General features: G+C 37.8%; 1 protein-coding gene and 1 long non-coding RNA gene across 2 annotated transcripts in view; both read left to right on the forward strand.

The window, feature by feature from the left end:
• Window positions 1-21739, forward strand: part of LOC139985845 (uncharacterized) — a 256698-nt gene extending 234959 nt beyond the window's left edge. The window contains exon 2 of the long non-coding RNA XR_011799512.1: window positions 21612-21739. This is a non-coding gene — a long non-coding RNA (uncharacterized lncRNA). The remainder of the gene's footprint in view (window positions 1-21611) is intronic.
• LOC139997878 (odorant receptor 13a-like) lies at window positions 15031-16234 on the forward strand. Its single transcript, XM_072022332.1, has 6 exons — window positions 15031-15277; window positions 15343-15507; window positions 15592-15682; window positions 15759-15895; window positions 15975-16107; window positions 16184-16234. Exons 1-6 carry the CDS (start codon window positions 15057-15059, stop codon window positions 16232-16234), a joined length of 798 nt encoding a protein of 265 aa, XP_071878433.1. The 5' UTR covers window positions 15031-15056.
• Window positions 21740-21779: the final 40 nt, after the last annotated feature.

A 21779-nucleotide genomic window follows, 5' to 3' on the forward strand; every position in this document is an offset into this window, starting at 1 on the left:
GGCACGACAGCCAATTTGGATTTCGGCGAGGTCGATCGACGGTGGACGCGGTGAAGCGGGTGAGAGCAACGACGGAAGCCATGGTCTCCCGGAAAGAAGTGGCGCTAGCGGTCTCCCTGGACGTCACAAACGCTGTCACAAACAAATCCAATTTGGATTTCGGCGAGGTACCTCAACGATCGATGGATCGCGTACACCAGTAGGAACGGAGAGGAAAAGAGACAGGTCGAGTGTGGGGTCCCGCAGGTGTCGGTATTGGGACCCCTTCTGTGCATTACGGCATATGACTCAGTCCTCCGATGCCCCATGCCACCGGGCACGGACATGGTGTGCTATGGTGACGACACCTTGGTCCTGGCCGGGGGTGGCGGGTGGTACGAGACACAGAGACTTGCGGAGGCCGCCGTGGCATGCGCAGTGCGCGCCATCCGGAGACTGGGCCTGAACGTGTCGCTGACCAAGTCAGAGGCACTAGGGTTCCTCGACCATCGCACTAGAGGAGCACCACCTCCTGAACTCTGCGTGGACATTGACGGAGAGGAAGTCCCGGTGAGATCCCAGATGAGGTATCTGGGTCTCACCATTGACAGCGGATGGAGGTTCGGTCCACATTTCGATCTGCTGGTCCCGAAAGTGACGGCAGCTGTCAACGTCATGTGCGGTTTACTGCCGAACATCGGAGGAACGGGAACCGGAGTGCGCCGCCTATATGAGGGAGTGACTCGATCGCTGGTCCTCTACGGGGCTCCCATATGGGCCGGAGATCTAATGGCCAACCGCCGCAGCCTGACCTTGCAGTGGAGGCTACACAGGACAACCGCTATCCGCATCGCGAGGGAACATAGAACGATATCCCATGCGTCGGCATCCGTGCTAGCTGCGTCACCACCCTTCGAACTGCAAGCCCTCGCACTCCAACAGGTCTACGACCACCTGAGGGATCTGGGCTCGGGCGACGGGGAAACGCAGCCCACCAACTGTGACCGGCCGGTCCATGACGTGCGGAGGGAGGCAAAGCGAAGGATATGGGAAAGGTGGCGCTCCCAATTGCTGGAGGAAGACACCACGCGGCCGCACCGAGCCGTTCGTGCCATCCTTCTCAACTGGGAGGCCTGGAGGGACCGCGGAGGAGTCCCACTCACATTCAGGATGACGCAAGTACTCACCGGTCACGGCATGTTCGGGGAGTACCTGCTAAAAATTCAAAGGGAGGTGACGTCTATCTGTCACCACTGCCAAGAGGAGGAAGACACGGCACAGCACACACTGGAGCGCTGCCCAGCGTGGGAAGAACCGCGCCGCGTACTACGCCTCACCATTGGCGATATGCTAGCCCCTGAAGCGGTCATAGAGGCCATGACGTAGGGCCAACAGGAGTTAGCCGCCGTCCGCAACTACTGGGAGTAAGTAATGCTAGCGAAGGAACGGGCGGAGAAGAACAGAGAGAAGAGAGGCGACCCCGTCAGAGTGGCTCGCCGAAGAGAAGCGATATGACGCTGCGAGACCGCGGCAACATCACTACCGCCGTCATAGAAAAGCGCGGCGAAGGAGCCGTCAGACTGTGGAGGGTCTGGGCCCCCCCCCTTCAGACTCGCACGACGGCCCAGGGAATGCGGCACTAGGAGGGGTGACCCACCCCTAGCTGCCAAACTAAACCAGAATGCTTCCCACTACAACAAAGGAAGACGACGACGAAGGAGTGTTGCGATAGCAAATCTAAAGAAAGGAACCGGGACACTCCTGACAAGCGTCATGAAGACCACCGTGGGGTTTTAGTCGGTAAGAGTCCGACACTACCCGGCGCCCCCCAGAGGGCGGCCAGGAGTCCATGGGGATTTCCTCACGCTAAAAAAAAAAAAAAAGAAAAATAAGAAAAATATGCCTAACTAATGCAGGTAGTAAGGTACTGGGTACCTTGCGCGCTGGTTGGGCGTAATCCCAACCCCTATGGTCCTAGGGGAATCGGGTCCAGTATGGCGAAAAATTAGCGCCAAGGGATGAACCCGTAAAACAAAAGACACACTAGTTGTACCGAAGGATGATTAGGAAGAAAGTACACGCCGGCTGCTGGGACTGCGATAGTGATGGTGACGACGCCGAACATGCGCTGTCCCAGGTGGATAAGGGAAAGGACCAAATTGGAGAATCACGTCGGTACATCAATGACAATTGACAACTTGATTGGGCTAGTGGTGAAAAAAGACGACAACTGGACTAAGTTACAAGCTTTATGTAATGAAATAATGAAGTCCAGGCTTGCGCAAGAAAAGATCGAGGAGAGAAGAAGAAGACGATGGAATAAGATTGAATTGAAGAGAACTGTACTAACATAAGGCAAACTCTGAAGTAATGCCGTAAGGCGGTTCCGGGGTTGGTGCTTGTATGGTTAAGGAGCGGATAGAGGAGGAGTTTTTAATGGGTATAATGACACCATCTGCTGAATCCTACATAACAGTGACACGGGTCACTGGGTATGTGTAATAGCATTTTTCCCTCCTCGCGGAAAAAAGGTGTAAGTACAGTGTTTGCTAATCCAGATCCGCACTCTGACATCTTTATATTACAACAGAGCTCCGAAGCCATAGGCCTATGAGTATTTATATAATTACTAAAACTGGCTCGTCTATACCCTGCTGCACCATCTGTGCAAGGCATGTTTCTAAAAAGGTTATGAGGCTGAGAGACCCGTCAAATTGATTTGTTGTTAGACAATACTAATGGCTTCGAGAATTAGGAAAACTAAACACTAAAGCAGATGTAGAGTTTCCCTAAAAGTGAGAATCACTTCAACATTACACGTCTCGGAACACAAGACTAAACTCATACTCGCCATCCGTCAAATCGATTGGATAGAAAATATTTCGCAAAGAGCATCTCACTTCTGCTCGTTAACGCGAACGCAATTCGTCGTTCTTCCTTGCATGAATATTGGGCAAAAAATGAGATACGTTCGGTATTATAGGTTTGCGCCAAGCTTTCATGAAGAAATTTTATACATAATTGTCCGCGTACATTCGGTAGTATATATATGTATATATATGTATATGTATAGTAGTATATATACATAGTTGTATATGATCGTCGCCTTATTTCCGAAATAGTCGAAAGTCCTTTCAGTGGTTGGAGGTTCTCAAAGCAGTCAAAGTATTTAACTTTGGATGCTCACTCCACATACGTGCCTAAACGTGCTTAAACCATCGACTTTATTTAAATTCACGATGCCGCATTTGTTTAGTCGAAGTTTATTCGATAAATAATTGCGTATAAACACTCTGCAAAAATATGTTACAGGTCTAAACTGAACTATAAGATATTTTTCCTTTTTTTTCAATATTGTTTTCAGTATTTGGTTCTTTCTTCTTCTTCCTTTTCAAATCGCTTCCACGCTTGTCACGAGACAGATAGAATCAACCAATGTGTCTGCTACGTAGCAGCATATTATATGATGAGTCCATACCTCGACGATGAGTCATACCGGACCCCGGCAACCCTAGAGCCATAGGGGTTGGGATCACACCCAATCAGCGCATTCGGTATCCAGATATTGCTACCTGTGTCAGTTAGGCCTCCACGGGCTTTCACTCGTCTCAGGTCGAACGGGCGTCTTTCCTAGCCCTACCGTCTCTCCAGGACAGTTCCGGAGCAGTTGGGATGCTGCTCACCGACGGCCATCGGGGATATCGAGGCAACCTCTTATCGGCCATCTGACCAGTACTTGTCCTTCAACCACTACTTCCACGAGTCCAACTCAATTTGGCTGAGCGAGGGGGTTGCCACTCACCCCGGGCTTAGCTCGATCCCTGTGGTTCCAACTTAAGTCATTGGTGGAACTATCGGTATGGATGGACGACCACGTCACTGTCAGCCGGAGTTCCTGCTTACCGTTGCTCGACAGTTCCAGATAGGACTCACTTAAGCGAGGGTCCAAGGCACCCGGCCTCGGTCAATAATTCGATCTCGGGACTTATCCCCGGTGGGTTCGCTACTACCCAAGGACCACGAAGCAGAAGTATAACCGAGTTAAAACGCCCTACACTTTCAGTGGTCCTACGCTGCGATGTCCATAGGGGACTCACCATGGAGTCCTCCCCTGACTTCAGGGACGTGGGTTTGCCAGACTCCATAGACTCACGCAAGCGGGGCTGGCTGCAGTAGAGTTATAAACTCCCTGCAACCGCCGGTCAATGGTCCAGTGGCTGATAATACGAGAAGAAAGAAACATTTTATCTTTTATGGCGCTCCATACATTGTGTATACTCTTTTACTTAGCGACGCGTCCTTCACGATAGACGTCCTTCGATATCTTTGCATTGTAAGTACGTGATATCGAACTCCCTGCTGGCCTTATCCACCGGATTCACAATTGTATCTCCTCGAGCGAGCAAATTTCGTAGTCTCGTACCGGGCGTACAAAACTAGTAACATACAGATATATGTAACTCTGGAGGTAAGACATCTAAATAACAGCATAAATAACGTGGGTGGAGGTCCGCCTTCATACGTTCTTTAGTTGTTGATTTGCTTGCAGATTGTAGTATATGACGTATCTGCGGTAACTTTGCACTTTTTGGCCGGTTTTTATGATGGGGCAACTTCTCTCATGCGGTACGTACATCGCGATGTAAATGATCGAATAACGGTTGCTTCAGTATATACTTCAACTCTCTGGAAGTCAATGTAAACTCCAACAATCATTGAGTATAAAAATCACATTGAAATTAAACTCACCCACTCCATATAGTTTTAATAGTTTTAAACGCTAGAATTGTACACAATATGATCGATCATGCAATTCGTAAAACAACCTGTAGATATTCGTGTTACCGCAAATTGCATGTTTGACGAGGCCATCGATGACTATAGACAGCTCCGAAGGCATTGTTCGTTGATGTCAAACAGCGTACGTTACATAATATTAGGTCCATGTAATTATGGGGAAATGAATGTCATGATCAGTTAATTGAAAAGCTCGAGCAGTCCACAATTTGAGAACGTATATGTACACTCAAAATCGTAATTGTTGAGGTTATTAGATGTACGTGAATACAAAGGAACGCGTGGATAAATTGTAAGGTAGAAAATATATATTTTGAATATTAAAGTGTAAGTACAAAGTTCGGAATATAATTGAGCTGATCCAGATCCGCACGCTAGCAGTGTTACCCTATGGCTGAAAAACCCTGAAGCCAACGTTGCATGTGTACCGTTTATGGTTTGCCTTCGACGCAGTCTTTTGTCTATGCGCTGTCGATGGCTTCAATGCTTGAGAAAACTAAAGACCAGATGTAGAGTTTTCTTAGAAGTGGTGACCACTTCAACAGTAATAACAGCCAAAGTACTAATATTTGGTGAACTTATTGTCATTCACAAAGAATAAGGGTTACTTCCCCCTTTCGGATAATGCAAAGATGATACTACCTATCAAACCTAGCCCTAATCCGGTCATTATCTTCGATGGCCTTGTTTGTAATGAACAAAACGTTATGAGAGAATACTTTACGATGGGTAGACACTGGAATGAAGGATTGTTTTTATGTGTCTCAATCACGAGAGTACCTCACCGTGCCTACCCAATTCAAATCCAACCTTTTGATTTTGAAGTAAAACCACGTGAATCTACGGCACATATATTATGAATGTGTGGACATGACGTTCGAACATTTTTTTAATCTTCGCTTTTAATGTTGGTGGCAAAAGTACGACTTTCTTATAATAGATAAGGACAACTAAATATGTTGTAGTCAATATCGACGAGAATTTGACAAATGCGTCGTAGCGTAACAACGTTCGCTCAGAGTATTCTCTCGAAGTAACATCTCCGTGCAGCAACATCCGACGAAGCGTATTGCTGCCGACATTGCCGACGGCGACAATGAGAAACAAGGAAAAAAACGAAAAGTTCTTATGTAAAAAAATAGCCAAGGCTAACGATACCATACGTAAACAAATATTTGGCGTCGAAAGTTGAAAAGATGGATACGGCATAGCGTTAAAATGTGACTTATGTCCGATAATGGAACCTTTTAAACGCTTGGTCGAGAATACATCCAGAGAATAACATCGTTATCGAAATCAAAGATTTCAAAGGATTAACACCGAAAAAAACGACCTCGTATAAGTTACGCTGACAAAGTTGTTAAAAACGACAATGGTGCAAAGTCTACGAGTACTCAACAGGAACGTGGCAATCAAGCAACCATGTCATCGATGTACAAGGATGTGGAACCGACTTCCTTCGAAACAATTAACGTCCAATAATAATCCTGGTACGTTAGAGGTCTTATTCGCGTGTTTACGAGGGAGTCTTGATTCACTAGGAATTATTTACAGAATTTCTTTACCAATAGTATGAAATATATCGACAAGGTATACACACAGTACACTTCATAAACGGTAATCTCATGATAGACAATATCATTGTACACAGTGAGGGGTACGAAATATGTACGAATTAATATTTTAAAGAATACTCAACGATATTCTATACGTAGAAGCCGATAAACACGCGTACAAGAGTATTCTATTTGCCTCAAAAGCGTATAAACGTGGTTATTCCTAGATTAGTCCTATGATAGGTAACAAAGGATACAATTAAAACCACATTATAGTACCGTTGTTTGCTAAAAAAAGCAGGAACATGGAATGTAATCGTAACTTCCGGAAAAATATGACCGACTAGTCAAAACGGATCCAACCACTGCAGTACAAGGGATAAATTAATTTCTATTTTCTTAAGCTGGTCTGTCTAAATATAGATGCTATTAGGTCTCTTATTGTATCTCAATTGCTTTACTTCTTCCTCATTCTCACATTCGATGTATTCACAGGGGAGCGACCCAAAATCAGGTAATAGCGGTCTATATGTAAAAAGTGATCGTTAATAAATTTTGAAATACGTATGTGAATAAGTAAAAGAAAATGTTTGATGCGTTAAAAATAAAAATTAATGAAATAAATGAAATAAATGAATGAAATAAAGAAGGCACCTCGATGTTTGTAAGAAAGTGAATAATTCCATTATAATTTGCTAATAACTCTGGCAGTAGAATGTCATTTAAAAAAAATTACATTATAATTACATTTCAGATAAACATAATCCAAGATATTAGTTATTAAAAATAAAATTGAGTTACTTGTGAGAACAGCAATCGGGTGCGCTTGCTCACTTCGAAGCTTTGGAAATGAGCAGGGACATGAAATCGTCTAGCAAAAGTGCGAGACTCGCTTTCTCAACGATCGTCTTCTCCTTATTATGACGTCGAATTTGAAGTCCTTTCATGATAACCAAACCGCTATATGTTCTCACATAATTATACTTCTAACAACAACTCATAGATGCCGAGAGACATTTGATTCAAGTAGTAAGCGTATACGTTACACTGTTGCCATTCTCGCGAGCACGAATTCCCAGTTAATGGATAACCCTTTATTTTGTGCTTTAAAAATTACTCACCTTTTCCCTAGCATTTTCTACGCCATTCCGTTTCCCAGTAATTTTTATAGTATCTTTTCAACTATATAAATACCTGTAAGTTTTGGAGAAAGACAAAATATATTCTCGTCTGAACTCGCTAAACCACGCGCTATGCGATCAGTCTGCATAAACCTCATCGATAGGTTTTAAAACTTGTTGTACCCTTTCCTTCATCCATCAAACAACGTGTTTGATACTAATATTAATCTCCTAATTGTGGATAACCTCTAAAAGTGCAATTGACGATTACAATGAATACAATAGTAATAGTGTTAGGAGGAAACCGTACTGTACAAATATCTTATGGATAGGGTTTGCCTTACTGATTTCGATGATACCTAAATATATTGTCAAGCTCAACAACACTCTGAACAACTTTTGATAATTATTATTTAATACTTTGAAATATATTGTCAGGGTCATCATATTGAACAAATTTTCTCCATACGTGTTACCTCGGTCTTAGTTTCCAAAAATCGTATCTTAGGAAAATCTTATATTTCTGGCACGATTGCCATATTTCTATTAGCGTTCTGCCCATCAGGAAAAAATCAATTTCGCTCTACTCCAACGGTCCTTAAGCATTGGCCTGTTAAACTTTGAGGAGTCGTGAACTTTTCGCAGCTGCCATATGGTATTCTTGCCGTAACATTTTTTTTTTTTTTTTTAATTATTTAATTTGTACTTTACAGTTTGTCCTGCTGGATATTCGGTAAATGTTTCTAGCTTAATTGCTAAATAACATATGGATGGCTACCCCCAGCGGGATACCATTCTCGAGTTGCCGTAACAGGATGTTTTTTTGTAGCCACAAAGTAAAGAAGTAAATCCTGTTACAAAATACTAAGAATTTTTATACATTTGGTCACTTTAACACTAAATATTATGTTGCATAAACAATGAATGTCTACAATCGTTAGTATATAATATAAATTCATAATTAGATAGTTACGATTTATGATAATTTGGCATGGAATATATATTATATAGAATTTTTTGAATAATCAACAAAACAGCAATACAATTGACAATAATATCCTATTGCGTACTATTATCACTAAATATCTAATTAAATATAAATTTCATGCTACTGTCCTCTTTACGATTTCATCCTGTTTATTTGAGTGTAGTATCACTACAGACATTTATTATAGTAGCACCAATCTATTTATATATAGTTGTAAAAAAATAATTCGTATTTTATAGAATTACCTCAGCTATGAAGAGAGTAATATTCAAAAATAAAACGAAGCCTTGCCTCGACAATTTCGCTAGAGTCCTCTGAAATGGCCATACCCCAATAGTGGACAAAAGACGTTTGTTCAATCGGAAGGCAGGTTGCTCAAAGAAATCCATGTCGGTTATCGTGTTTCATTCACTATTTCGACTCATAATCGCAGGAAGGAGACGAATACGAGTTAATAAAAACTCAAGAAGGAAATCGATTGAAGATTGGCTTATTAAATTAAATTTGAACAATTATTCCAACAATCCGTCTTTCCACATTCATTATATCCAAGAGACGAGATTTTTACGTTCTTTAAAATGTATTCATCGAGGTTCCATTTCTTTAATGATAAATTCATACGTGAAATAATAGCTAATTAGACATCTATCGCTTATTTATTCTTTCCTCGTCTTCATTTTTTGTGCAATTGTCGTTATGTCATTTTACAGAGACCGTTTTACTTAATTTGTATGCAATCGATTGTCATCAAACATGCTGCCAGAAGCCGACTATAAGAAAATGATTCCCCGCATTAAAAGGATTTCATTTTAGAGTAAGGTCTGTCTTTGTTAGAGTCTTAGTTTGTACCTCTAGCCCTCGAGTGGTGCATTTCTTCGGTGTACAGCACGCAATGTGAACACTTTGACGACCGCATTTTTTCTATTGATTTCTACTTGTTGCCTGCACTTTTGACTCAGTCTATTGTAGTACAATAGTCTATATCTCAGTACAATTTCGATATACTTTTTGAACAAAATGCATTAAATCCTTCATCACTATCGAAACTTTATTATATAATCTTAATTTATTTCATACACATAAAAATCATAATCATTTTCTGACTATTCACTTTCATTCGAAGAAAGTTTATTATCAAAGTCACTAATTATCGACCTTTTTAGTGCATTTATAAATTGATTCACTGTACGATATCATTCCCACTATCTGGCAATCAATTGTCACTGTACTATTATTATCGATATTATTGTCTATATCTGATAAAAGGTCAACATATCTTTCTTTACAATTTCGATAAATTTTAAGTGTTTCACTAATATAAGATACTCTGTCAAAAGATGAAATCCAGCTAATGCTAAACATTACGATGTAAAGAGAACGAAATATTATTTCAATCTAGAGATGATTTCTGAATTATTTGAGTTCAATCACCTGATAAACCATAAAAATTGCAAGAATACATAAAAAATCAAATACTTTTCTTGAAATATAGTAGTGTCTGAATGAGTGGTCACAAAACGAATCTGCTTGTTTTCTTTATTATAATTATTATATTCAATTTGTACTTTACAATTTGTCCAGCTGGATATTCGGTAAATTTTTCTAGCTTAATTGCTAAATAATATGTGGATGGCTACCCCCAGCGGGATACCATCTTCGAGTTTAACTATTTTATTTCTTTAGTGAGATCAGAGCGGTGTTTTCTTTTTATTCTTCTTTCTGTGAGAGTTTTGTTCGCTTCAGCAGCCAACTGGTTTGGATGTGTTGCCGTTTTTCCTTGTAGTTTTCTGCGTACCTGTCTATTTCTTCTTTGACCGTTAATATTTTTAGGTCTTTGCGCATATCCTCGTTTCTGACATACCATGGGGCATTGACTATTGTTCTCAGCATCTTCGATTGTGGCGACTCTAGTTTATTAATGTGGTTCATTACTGCTGTCAACCATAGTGGTATTCCATACGTACAAATTGGTTTTATTATCGTTTTGTATATTTTTAATTTATTTTCTATGCTGAGTTTAGAATTTCGATTAGTTAGCCAGCACATCTGTGTTCTTTTAATCCGTATTTTGTCTATAATTGATTTAGTATGTTTCTTCCATGTAAGTTGTGTGTCTAAGTGGAGTCTTAGGTATTTAACTTGCCTTGTATGTGTCATATGCGTGCCATTCAGTCGGATATTTGGCGGTATCCGTTTCCTTAGTGTAAATGTAATATGTCACCTTAATATGTTGCCTTTACAGGAGTTTGCTTCTATTTGTTTATCATGTAGCCATTTTTCTATTTTTGTAATGTGCTCTTGTAGTAATGTGACTGCTGTTTCTAGATTAGTGTGCCTGACTAGTGCAATCGTGTCGTTCGCGAATGTCAGTATTTTGCTGTTGGTTGATGTTGGTATGTCGGTCGTGTATAGTGTGTATAATATTGGTAGGACGCTTCCTTGCGGTATCCTTGCCTTCATGTCTTTCACTTCGGAATACACATCCTTTATTTTTACTACAAAGGTTCTGTTGCTTAGGTATGATTTGAGTAAATGGTGGATTTGTTCCCGGAAGTGTTTTTTGACTGTTTGTAAGAGGCTTTATGCTTATCACTCTGTCAAATGCTTTCTCAATGTCCATGAAGAGGGATGTACAGTATTGTTTCTTTTCTATTGCTAGTAAAATTTCGTTGACGAATCTGTGCATTTGCTCTATCGTGGAGTGTTTGTTTCTGAATCCAAGTTGATGATCTGGTATTAATTTTTCTTCCTCTATCGTTGTTTTAGGCGATCGTATATTATTTTCTCTAGTACTTTGGAAAACACAGGAAGTAGTGATATTGGTCTGTAAGATGCAGTTTGGTGTGGGTCTTTGCCCGCTTTAGGTAACATTATCATCTGTACTAGCTTCTATAGATTAGGAAAGTATTGGATTCTTAAAATTAAAACGTATTGCTTTTGGGGGATTGTTTTTCAAGATTTTACCATTGATTAAGTCGATTTCTGGTGCTTTATTGTTTTTTGTTTTCCCGATTATGGTTCTAATTTGTTGTGCAGTTTTATTAGTTGGGGTAGTAGTATTTTGCGCATCTTACATGTGTTACAAAGGTGGTTGGGGAATTCTGCAGATTGCTCTTCGTTGCTACTGGACCATGTGTTATCTGCTTTTCTGATTACTGGGATTAGTTTTATTGACTTCTTTATTTTATTCGTGGCTTTTCATAGACAGTAGTTGGCATTCTCGTGTCCAGAGAGTGGGGCATTCTCTATGAATTTTGAGAATTCGTTATTATTATGATTTTTTATTTTAATTTTTATTTCCTTTGAGATGTTTTTTGTTTTCACGTGTTCTATGTTTTTTCCATTTTGCTTTCTCTTTCCTTTTTTCTCTGATTTTGCCAATGATGTCTGTTGGAATTATTTTTGTTTGCCTGTTGTTTGGTTCATAAGTAGTAGTTGCCCATGCTATTCTTTGTATAATTTCTGTCAATTTGTTACTGCCTGTTCGATGTATTCAGGTGTTTTTAGTGGAATATTGCAGTTAATTTTGCTCTCGATTAGTTTTTTAAATGTTTCCCATTTGGTGCTTTTATTGCAAAGCGACTCTCGTTTGTTACGAAAGTATTGGTTTGCTTGTGTATTTTATTATTATCGATGTATGATCGGAGCTAAGCTCAAGACTGGGTGTTATTTTTAATTTGTTTGCGTTTAGTCCTTTTCTAACTGCAAAATCAAGCAAGTCAGGAATTTTGTTTAGATCTGTCGGCCAGTATGTTGGTCCTCCTGTGGATAATATGTTGAGATTACTAGTTCTAGTATATTTTTCTAGTGTTACCTACCTCAAGGTGTGTTAATCCTTGAGCTCCATAGCGTGTACTTTGCATTGAAGTCGCCTGCTGCGATGTATTTGTCACCTAAGGATTGAAAATACTGTTTCCATTTTTGTAATGTCATTTTATGTCGCGGTGGTGCATATACTGCTGACATCTGGAAGTAATTGCGGTTACTTTGTATTGTAACGGTGGTTGCTTGAACGTGTTCCTGACTAATTTGACTATGTAAGTGGTGTTTGATATCCTTTCTTATTATCACTGCGGCCCCTCCGTGTGCTTTTCCTGAGGAGTGCTTGGTAACATGGACGGTGTTATATGGTATTTTCATGTATCTTTTTGGTGTGAAACGTGTTTCTGAAACAAGTAATATGTCAATATTATTATTATACAGAAATGTTTTACTTTTGGGGGCCCGTTGTTGTAGGCCATTGGAGTTCCAAGCTTCTATTTTCAGCGTGTCCATTTCTATTTTTAATTTAACATGTTTGTAAGTAGTTGTAGCATGACTGTAATTTGTTGTGTTTGTTGTCTGAGTATTGCATTTTGCCCACTTATCATTTTTGTTAGCATTTCAATGTTTTTGATGGATTGCTTGAGCAGTTCCTTGATTTCTGTAGCGTCGTTAACAATAACGTTGTTGTTCTGGTTTTGGTTGTTTAAGGTTGGTGTTTGGTTAGTTACTTGTGTATAATTTTGGCGACCAAAAGTGTTGATGTTTCTATGGTTGATGTTCGGTACGTTTTTTATATTTGGTGTTGACTCTGATTCTGCAATTTCTTATTGCAAGGAATAGTTGCCGTATGTTCTGCTTCGAAGCGATGGAAACGGTTTTCGTTGTAGTTGTTTTCTGACTTCGCAGCCTTTATATCTTGCTGGGTGATTTCCATTACAGTTATAGCATTTTACTTCGTTTATCTTTCCTGTGTATGGGCAGTTTGCTGTTAGGTGGTTTTCTACACATTTGACACACGCCAGGTTTCTGTTGCAGTAGTTTTTTGTGTCCGTATTGTTGGCACCGTATGCATATGTCCTTCTTATAACGAGATGGCACAATTGTTATTATTGTGTTTAGGATTTTTTTAATGTCAAAGATTTTTTTGTTGTTAGCTTTGGATTCAAGTTCTATTAGAAACAGTAGCAATGGCTGTTTCGTATCATATCTGGTTATATTATTTATTGTTCTTGCTTGGTGTCCCATTTTTGTTAATTCTTTGTACATATTTTTTGTGTTTGTCCTTAGGTGTAGTCCTCTAATCACTATTTTGTAGTTTTTTTCTGTTTTGAACTGGTATGTATGACACCCAGCGTTTCTTGTTTTTTTTTTTTTTTTTTTTCTTTAACGCTTGCGTCACTTTTCTGAAGATTTCTGGAGATTTGTTTGTACTTTTACTTATTCTAGTTTTAATTGCTTTATACTGTAGTTTTCTTTTCCAGCAGTATTGTTCAATAATTCGATGAGTGGATCTATTACTTGGGCATCAATGTAGATCGGTGGTGGTTTAAAGATATGAGTTGGGGCTTTTTCTTTTGGGTCCGTATCTATTTTTTCTATTAGTGAACCGAATGAATTTCGGAGTGGGACGTCTTATAGCCATTGTTGCTTTTCTGTATGTGAAGTTTTCATGACGCTTGGGCCTGGTATTATTTTACACTTTTTGTGCTCTGTTGCTGTCTTCTAGTGTTCATCTTGATATGATAGTTCGTCATCGTAGCTGTTTTCTTCTTGATTTTGAATCATTTCCATTTCTTTTGTAGCCTCATTTATGTAATATATTTCACCTTTGTTCGTTATTTTAAGTGGTGATATTTGCTGTTGCATTTTCCAGCTTTAACATTTGTCAGCGTTTGTTGTCTTTTCGTTTAACTAAATTCACTGCCTGTCGCACTTCCACTGAAGCACAGTTTTTCAGGTCTGTCTAGCTCGACTGATTAGGCAGAACTCCCGAGTCTGCTTGTAATTGCTTAACCAGTTAAGATGATCAATGTCTGAATCTCATATGATCGATTAATAACAGATCAAGAGGATAGTTTCATGCGTTTAATGAATTATTTATATATCAATGGATAGTTTTAACTTTTATAGAAAATATGACAATTTGGCATGGAATAGAATTTCTTACTTTTTTCAGGCATCAATATCTTAAACATGCCTTCATTTAATTATTTTTGTAATCTTATATTTTACATATCTTTTCCAGGTTAGAGGATTACTCAATGTGTGGAGTATCAGTGTAGATTCCATCATCGAATGTATACCACCGATGGTAACAATCTTTCTTCAAGTGGCATCTTATTTTAACCTGATTTTTAATGCGGAAAAGGTACGGACGGTTCTTTATCTCATTTGGTCTACAAATATTCAAAGTTGAATACGATTAATTAATTTAGTTCAGATTCTATTGCATAATAAAGAATAATTTTCTCAAGCTAAAGGAGAACTTACTCCACGCTGCCATTAACATTTACACGTAATGATGAAAGCACGAAGGAACTTTCAAAGATATTTCTACAAAATTCTTGTAATTTAGGACAAACTCCTCTCTTCTTATTTTTATCGAACAATCTTTCTTCTTTTTCTTATTACAGTTCAAAGATATACTCTTATTCATTAAAAATGATCATGACTACTACATGAATCGTCCAGAAAATATGATTCTTCAATATTATGCCAGACAAGGAAGCAAAATTATACTTTATTATGTCTGTAAGTGCGTTAGATTTCAAAATGAAAGAAATTCTTTCATCATTCTTTAAGAGCATTTCCATTCTAGCGTACGTTTATATAACAATCACAGCTTTTGTAATGATACCAACGGTATCATTGATAAATGAACTCATCAATCATTCTGAAGAGAGAAGCTTACCAATCGAAGTCGATTATGGCATAGACATACAAGAATATTTCTATTACCTATTTATACCTTTGTACATATCAATGTTTATGGTTCCTCATGTAATCGCATCTTGCGATAGCACGTACTTGCTATACGTCCACCATGCCAGTGCTTTGTTTGCAATAATCAGGTAAAGTTCGTCTTTATTAATTTAATAATTTCGCAACATTTGATTCCGAAAACAAAATTTTCCAGTTATGAATTGAAAACTATTCACATTTTCGATACAAGTAGTTTAATAAACTTAAAGGATTATGACTTACTCGAAAAGTATAAAGACGTCGAATTATCATCAGACGAACAGAAGAAAATTTTTAAAAAATTATTGCTTTGCATAAGAAGACATCAAAATGCAATAAGGTTGGTAATCTTATTGTGTTAATATATAGTCACAGTGTTCATTTCTTTCGAGTGAGAGACTATTGAATATTATATTTTTTGTAGATACTCAAACCTCGTTGAATCATTTTTCACTAAATCCATATTAGCTCAGATGTTTTGTAACGTCGTCAGTCTTAGCATTGGTGGAGTTGAAGTAGGTATTTGGATATACAAAATAAACTAGAAGATCCTTTCTCAATTCAAATACATAAATACTTCGCTATTTCTAGACAGTCTTGAATTTAAACAATACAAGAAACGCGATGCGGTTTGGAGCACTTGCATTGGCACAAGCTATACACATATTCATCCTTTGCTTTCCAGGGCAAATACTATTAAATCACAGTGAAGAAGTGTACGCCGCAGCGTAAGAATATTTCATATTTCTTTGATATTTTTTTCACCATTCATATTCCAAAGGGTTAATTCAAGACTGATTCATTTAGATGCGAGGTAGTGTGGTATATATTTCCTAAAAGGTGTCATAATTTATATATATTTTTACTTACAAGGACTATGGTATTTAGCAAAATAACAGCTTTCAAACTTTCGGTCATGTCAATGGAAACATTTCTCTCGGTAAAATCTTCTTACTACGGCACATTTTAAATAATCACAAAATTATTCATAATTGGACTACTGTTTATACTTTCAGATTATTCAAACCGCAATGAGTTATTTCACTGTGCTATTGTCAACTACATGAACTTAAATGAAAATTGGATGTATCCCAGTTACGTATGTAATAAAAATTATCAGTATAGTGTATTTCGTTCTTTGTACATTACATTTTTATTTACAGCACATGCTGTCACATATAAGGAGATAATGCCTTTTAACGTTTTGTACTACAAATATACAGAGATATATAAGAAATATTTGAATATTTTGATAGTTTATAGAAAGATTATGCCAATTGTTGAGGTTATTAGACGTATGTGAATACAAAGGAACGCGTGGATAAATTGTAAGGTAGAAAATATATATTTTAAATACTGAAGTATAAATACAAGTCGGAATATAATATGAGCTGATCCAGATCCATACGCTAGCAGTGTTACTCTATGACTGAAAACCCTGAAGCCAACGTCGCCTATCTGCTGTTTATGGTTTGCCTTCGACGCAGTCTTTGATCTATAGGCTGTCGATGGCTTCAGTGCTTGAGAAAACTAAAGACCAGATGTAGAGTTTTCTTAGAAGTGATGACCAATTCAACAGCAATGTTCTATTTTAAAGTAATATATAATATAGCTTGAATAAATAGAAAAGGAATTAATGCATATAATAGGATTGTTTAGAAAAAAAAATAAGGTGCTAGATTTCGAGTTTCCCATTAATATAGTGTTGCATGGCCTTTCCAAGATTTTGGGGAATTTGGCGAGGTTGCAGCCCGTGAAGTGTTGAAGCACTCTGTTCGAGTTTTAATTTCAAACAATTCGAAAAACTAACTCAATGTTTAAATAAAGAAATGCATTACAAGAAAAATTAACTTGAACAATAATTTATATTTAAAACTGAATTATAATAGTTTTAATGCTTTAACAAAAATTGGCACTTTTATGAAATTTATTTAAACTCTAAACTCAGTGTAACGTTTCTAATGATTCAACAATTCTACTTTTTGGGTCGTAGTATAGTCTATTTATCTGCTCAGATTTTACATGATAATATACGATCTATTTATTATCCAATAACACAAATTGTTATTAACTAATGCTAATACACATTAATTTAATTGGAGTTTATGGTATTAGAAGGTGAGCGATTTATGGCTTAGCAGTGTCTTTTCCAATAATAACGGAGGTAAATACGATATTTGAGAGTGATCACAGTTATTACTGACTAATGATTTTGATCAATTTTTTGATGAATAATTTCGTTAAATAAATTTTTTTTCATTGCCTCGACTACGCTTTTGTACAGTTAAATTAGCCGCACTAGAATTTATCCTATCGTAGTACAGGATATAGTATAGAAGGCAGAAGATCACATCAGTTCACACTAATACCAACCTTAATCAGTTTTATTATTTCGTCAACACTACAGTTTTGTTTTTTTGTATTTTTTTTTTTATTTGAATTTTTACAATTTGTCCAGAAGGACATTTTGTAAAATATTATATCTTAGTGAATAAAAAAGAAATAAAAATAAAAATATAGCATGTGGGTGGCTACCCCCAGCGGGGTACCATCTTCGTGTTTGGTAGGTTATATCCTTTAGGAGATCTGTTGGGTGTTTCCTTTTTAATCTTCTTTCAATGCTTGTTGTTTTGATCGTTTCCGCTGCGAGCCGGTTCGGGTGCGTTGCTATTCTTTCTCTGTACCTTCTTGCAAGTCTGCTAATCTCCTCCTTGACCGTAGGTATTCCCAGGTCTTTCCGAATGTCCTCGTTTCTAACGTACCATGAGGCGTTTACTATCGTTATAAGAATTTTAGCTTGTATTGTCTCAATTTTGCTTATATGGCTCATTGCTGCTGTTCCCCATAGTGGAATTCCGTACGTCTAGATTGGTTTTATGATTGTTTTGTATATTTTTAATTTGTTTTCTGTGCTTAATTTGGATTTTCGACTTGTTAGCCAGTGCATTTGTCTCCTTGCTGTCTGTATTTTGTCTATTATTGATTTGATATGCTGTTTCCATGTGAATTGTGAATCTATGTGGATGCTTGGTATCATATATGGTGTAGTACGGTATTTTTATGTAACTTGTAGTGAAGTGCGTTTCTGATACGAGTAATATGTCGATGTTGTTGTGATACAGGAATGTTTTAGTTTCTAGGTCCCTTTGTTGTAGGCCGTTAGAGTTCCAGGTTACTATTTTAAGTATGTCATTTTTGTTAGCATTTCAGTGTTTTTGATGGATTGCTTTAGTAGTTCTTTGATTTCTGTAGCGTCGTTAATGTTATTGTTCTGGTTTTGTTTATCTGAGAGTGTTGTTTGTTTGGTTACTTGCGCGTAGCTTCGGCTACCAGAGGTGTTGGTATTATTGTGGTTGATATTCATTACGTGCTGTACGTTTGTTGATGTCTCAGTTTCTGCGCTGTCCTGTTGTGTGTGATAGTTATTGTATGTCCTGTACATTGTTTTCTGACTGTACAGCCTTTGTAGCTAGCTGGGTGGTTTCCACTACAATTGTAGCACTTTACATCGTTTATTTTTCCCGTGTATGGGCAGTTCATTGTTAAATGCTTTTCTGCGAATTTGACACAAACCGGGTTTCTGTTGCAGTAGTTTTTTGTATGTCCATATTGTTGACACCGCATACATTGTGGTATGTCTTTTTTGTGTCTGGGTGATTCGACTCTAATTATTGTGTTTAGAACTTTTTTAATTTCGAAAATTTCCTTGTTGTTGTTTTTAGGTTCAAGTTCTATTAGAAATAGCGGTAGTGATTGTTTAGTGTCGTGTCTGGTTATGTTATTTATTGATCTTACCTGGTGTCCGATTTTGGCTAGTTCCTCACATATGTTACTTGTATTTGTCTTTGGGTGTAATCCTCTGATTACTGCTTTGTAACTTTTATCAGTTTTAAGCTGGTAAGTATGGTACCCGGTGTTTTTTTCTTTTAGCACTTTTACCACTTTTTTGTAAGTTTCTGGGGTGTTGGTTAACACTTTTACCTGGTTTAGTTGTTTTAGTTGTTTTATGTTGTAGTTTTCTTTGCCTGCCGTGATGTTTAGCAGTTCGATGAGGGGATCTATTATCTGGGCATCTATGTAGATTGGTGGTGGTTTGGCGTTGTGTGTTTTTGGTTTTTCAGTTGGGTCTGGTTCCTTCTCTTGTGGCAGTGCGCTGACGGAGTTTTGGAGAGGAATTTCTTGGAGCCATTGTTGTCCTTCTGTTTCTACAGCCCTCCTAACATTTGTGTGTAATGTTATTTTTCGTTTTCTGCTGGGAGTTACAACCTTCCAGCTTTCATTCTGGTGTGATAGATCGATGTTGATGTTATTCCTCTCGTCATTCATTTGTGTAGTTTCCATTTCTGTTTCCTTTATAACTGAGCAATCATGATCTTCGTTTGTTGGTTGGTTTGAGTTTGTTATATCTACAGCTCTGTTTATAACATATGTTTCGCTGTTGTTTAGTATTCTAATTGGTGTTATTTGTTGCATTGTTTTGCTTATTTAGCGATTGGTTATGACTTGAGTTACTTTGTTTTCCCCACTTGTCGCACTTACGGAGGCACTGATTCACGTCCGCTTAGCTCAACTGCTCGGGCAGAACTGGGGACTACAGTTGTTGACTCTTTTTTTTTTTTTGACATCTCTAGTATTAACTGTGATATTTATTTGTTAGAACAGAGAAAAAATTGCTCGCTGTTTAGAGTAAAGCCTTCTAGAAAAAGAAATGCCCCGTGGAAAAAAAATTTTCTATTAAAAAAAAAAAAGCCATGATGCTTTTCCCATTATAGATAGTGCATATTTTTTCTTTTTTTTTATTCATTGCTGTCCGTCTCACGAGCATATTTTGTTATTATTATTATTATTTAACTTGTGCTTTGCAATTTGTCCAGCTGGATATTTGGTAAATTTTTCTAACTTAATTACTAAATAACACGTGGATGGCTACCCCCAGCGGCATACCATCTTTGAGTTTGACTATTTTATTTCTTTAGTGAGGTCAGTGGGATGTTCTCTTCTTAGTCTTCTTTTTATGAGAGTTTTGCTTGCTTCAGCAGCCAGCTGATTTGGATGTGTTGCCGTTCTTTCTTTGTATTTTTCTGCGCGCCTGCCGATTTCCTCTTTGACCGTTGGTAGTAAGTACCATATGATGAACATTTTAAGAAATTTGGCCTGCAAACCGAAAAACTTTTTTTTTTTCTTTTTATTTAGTTGACTATTTATAATTAATTCTCATACGGAATTTTCAGTAAATTATTTTGGCGTGGTACTGTAACTTGGATTATAAGACTTTATAGTATGTTTGATTCTAATTGAATCTCATGCTTCAATCTAATGGGTATTGTCTTTTTAGTCTGCGGATCTGATCCGTCGTGTCAAGTAATTGGGTAACTAATGGGTTTTGATGGTTGTTAACTCTTATATTATATCTGTTTCTGAAGTAGGATTTTTCTTCTTTGACTGTGGGTATCTTAAGGTCGCGATGTATTGTTTCGTTGGTAACATACTGAAGTGCATCTATTATGGATCTTAGAGTTTTTGATTGAAATCGTTGGAGAATATCTATGTTGGAATTACTCGCTCTTTCCCATAGTTGGATCCCATAGATCCAAACAGATTTTAATATGGCTTTATATAGCATTATTTTACTCTGCATGTTTAAGTTGAAGCCAATGAGCCAGTAGAATTTTTTTAGTTTTGTTTTCAGTTCTTTGGATATATCTACGATGTGCCGTTTCCATGTCATTCTTCTGTCTAGAATCATGCCCAGATATCTGACTGTATCTTTGTTTGGAATTGGAATATTATTTATGGTCATCTGTGGACAGGATTGTTTTCGCAGCGTGAAAGTTATATGACTGGATTTATTTTCATTTATTTTGAAGCGTCACTTTTAGAATCACTTTTCCATAGAGTCGAGACCTAGCTGGAGAGTTGAGAAGGCATTTATCGGGTCTGAGTGGGATGCTAATAAAGCTGTATCATCAGCAAATGTCGCTGTGGTTATCTCTGTTAAGGTTGGTAAATCGGCAGTGTAGATGGTGAACAGCAGAGGTCCGAGGACACTGCCTTGGGGTATGCCAGCTTTTATTGGGAATATTGCGGTTATAGTGTCTAAGTATTTAATCATGAACAGCCTATTGGTTAGATATGATTTTGAGATAGAGTACTAGGTACGTGGTAGGCTTTTCTTTAGTTTGAACAAAAGTCCTTCATGCCACACTTTGTTGAACGCCTGCTAAATCTCCAGGAATACCGCAGAACAATATTTTTTCTTTTCTAAATCTTGGCTCATTTTATGAGTTAGACGATGAATTTTTTCTATCGTAGAATGTCGCATCCGAAAGCCGAATTGAGGATCCAGCATTGTTTTCAACTCCTCTAAGAGTGGAAAGAGTCATTTCGTTAGTATCTTCTCAAATAGTTTGGACGAAGTGGATAGAAGACTAATTGGGCGATAAGAGCTAGTTTCGTGTATTGGTTTTCCAGGTTTAGGGATAAGGGTAATTAATGACATTTTCCAAGACTTAGGATAGTATTCAAGGCGAAGAATTGCACTAAAAATAGAGGTAATGAGAGCAATCCCTTTTGTGGGAAGCTCCTTGATAGTTTTGTTACTTATCTGATCAT

This window comes from Bombus fervidus, chromosome 1, assembly GCF_041682495.2.
Source record: "Bombus fervidus isolate BK054 chromosome 1, iyBomFerv1, whole genome shotgun sequence".
NCBI lineage: Eukaryota > Metazoa > Arthropoda > Insecta > Hymenoptera > Apidae > Bombus > Bombus fervidus.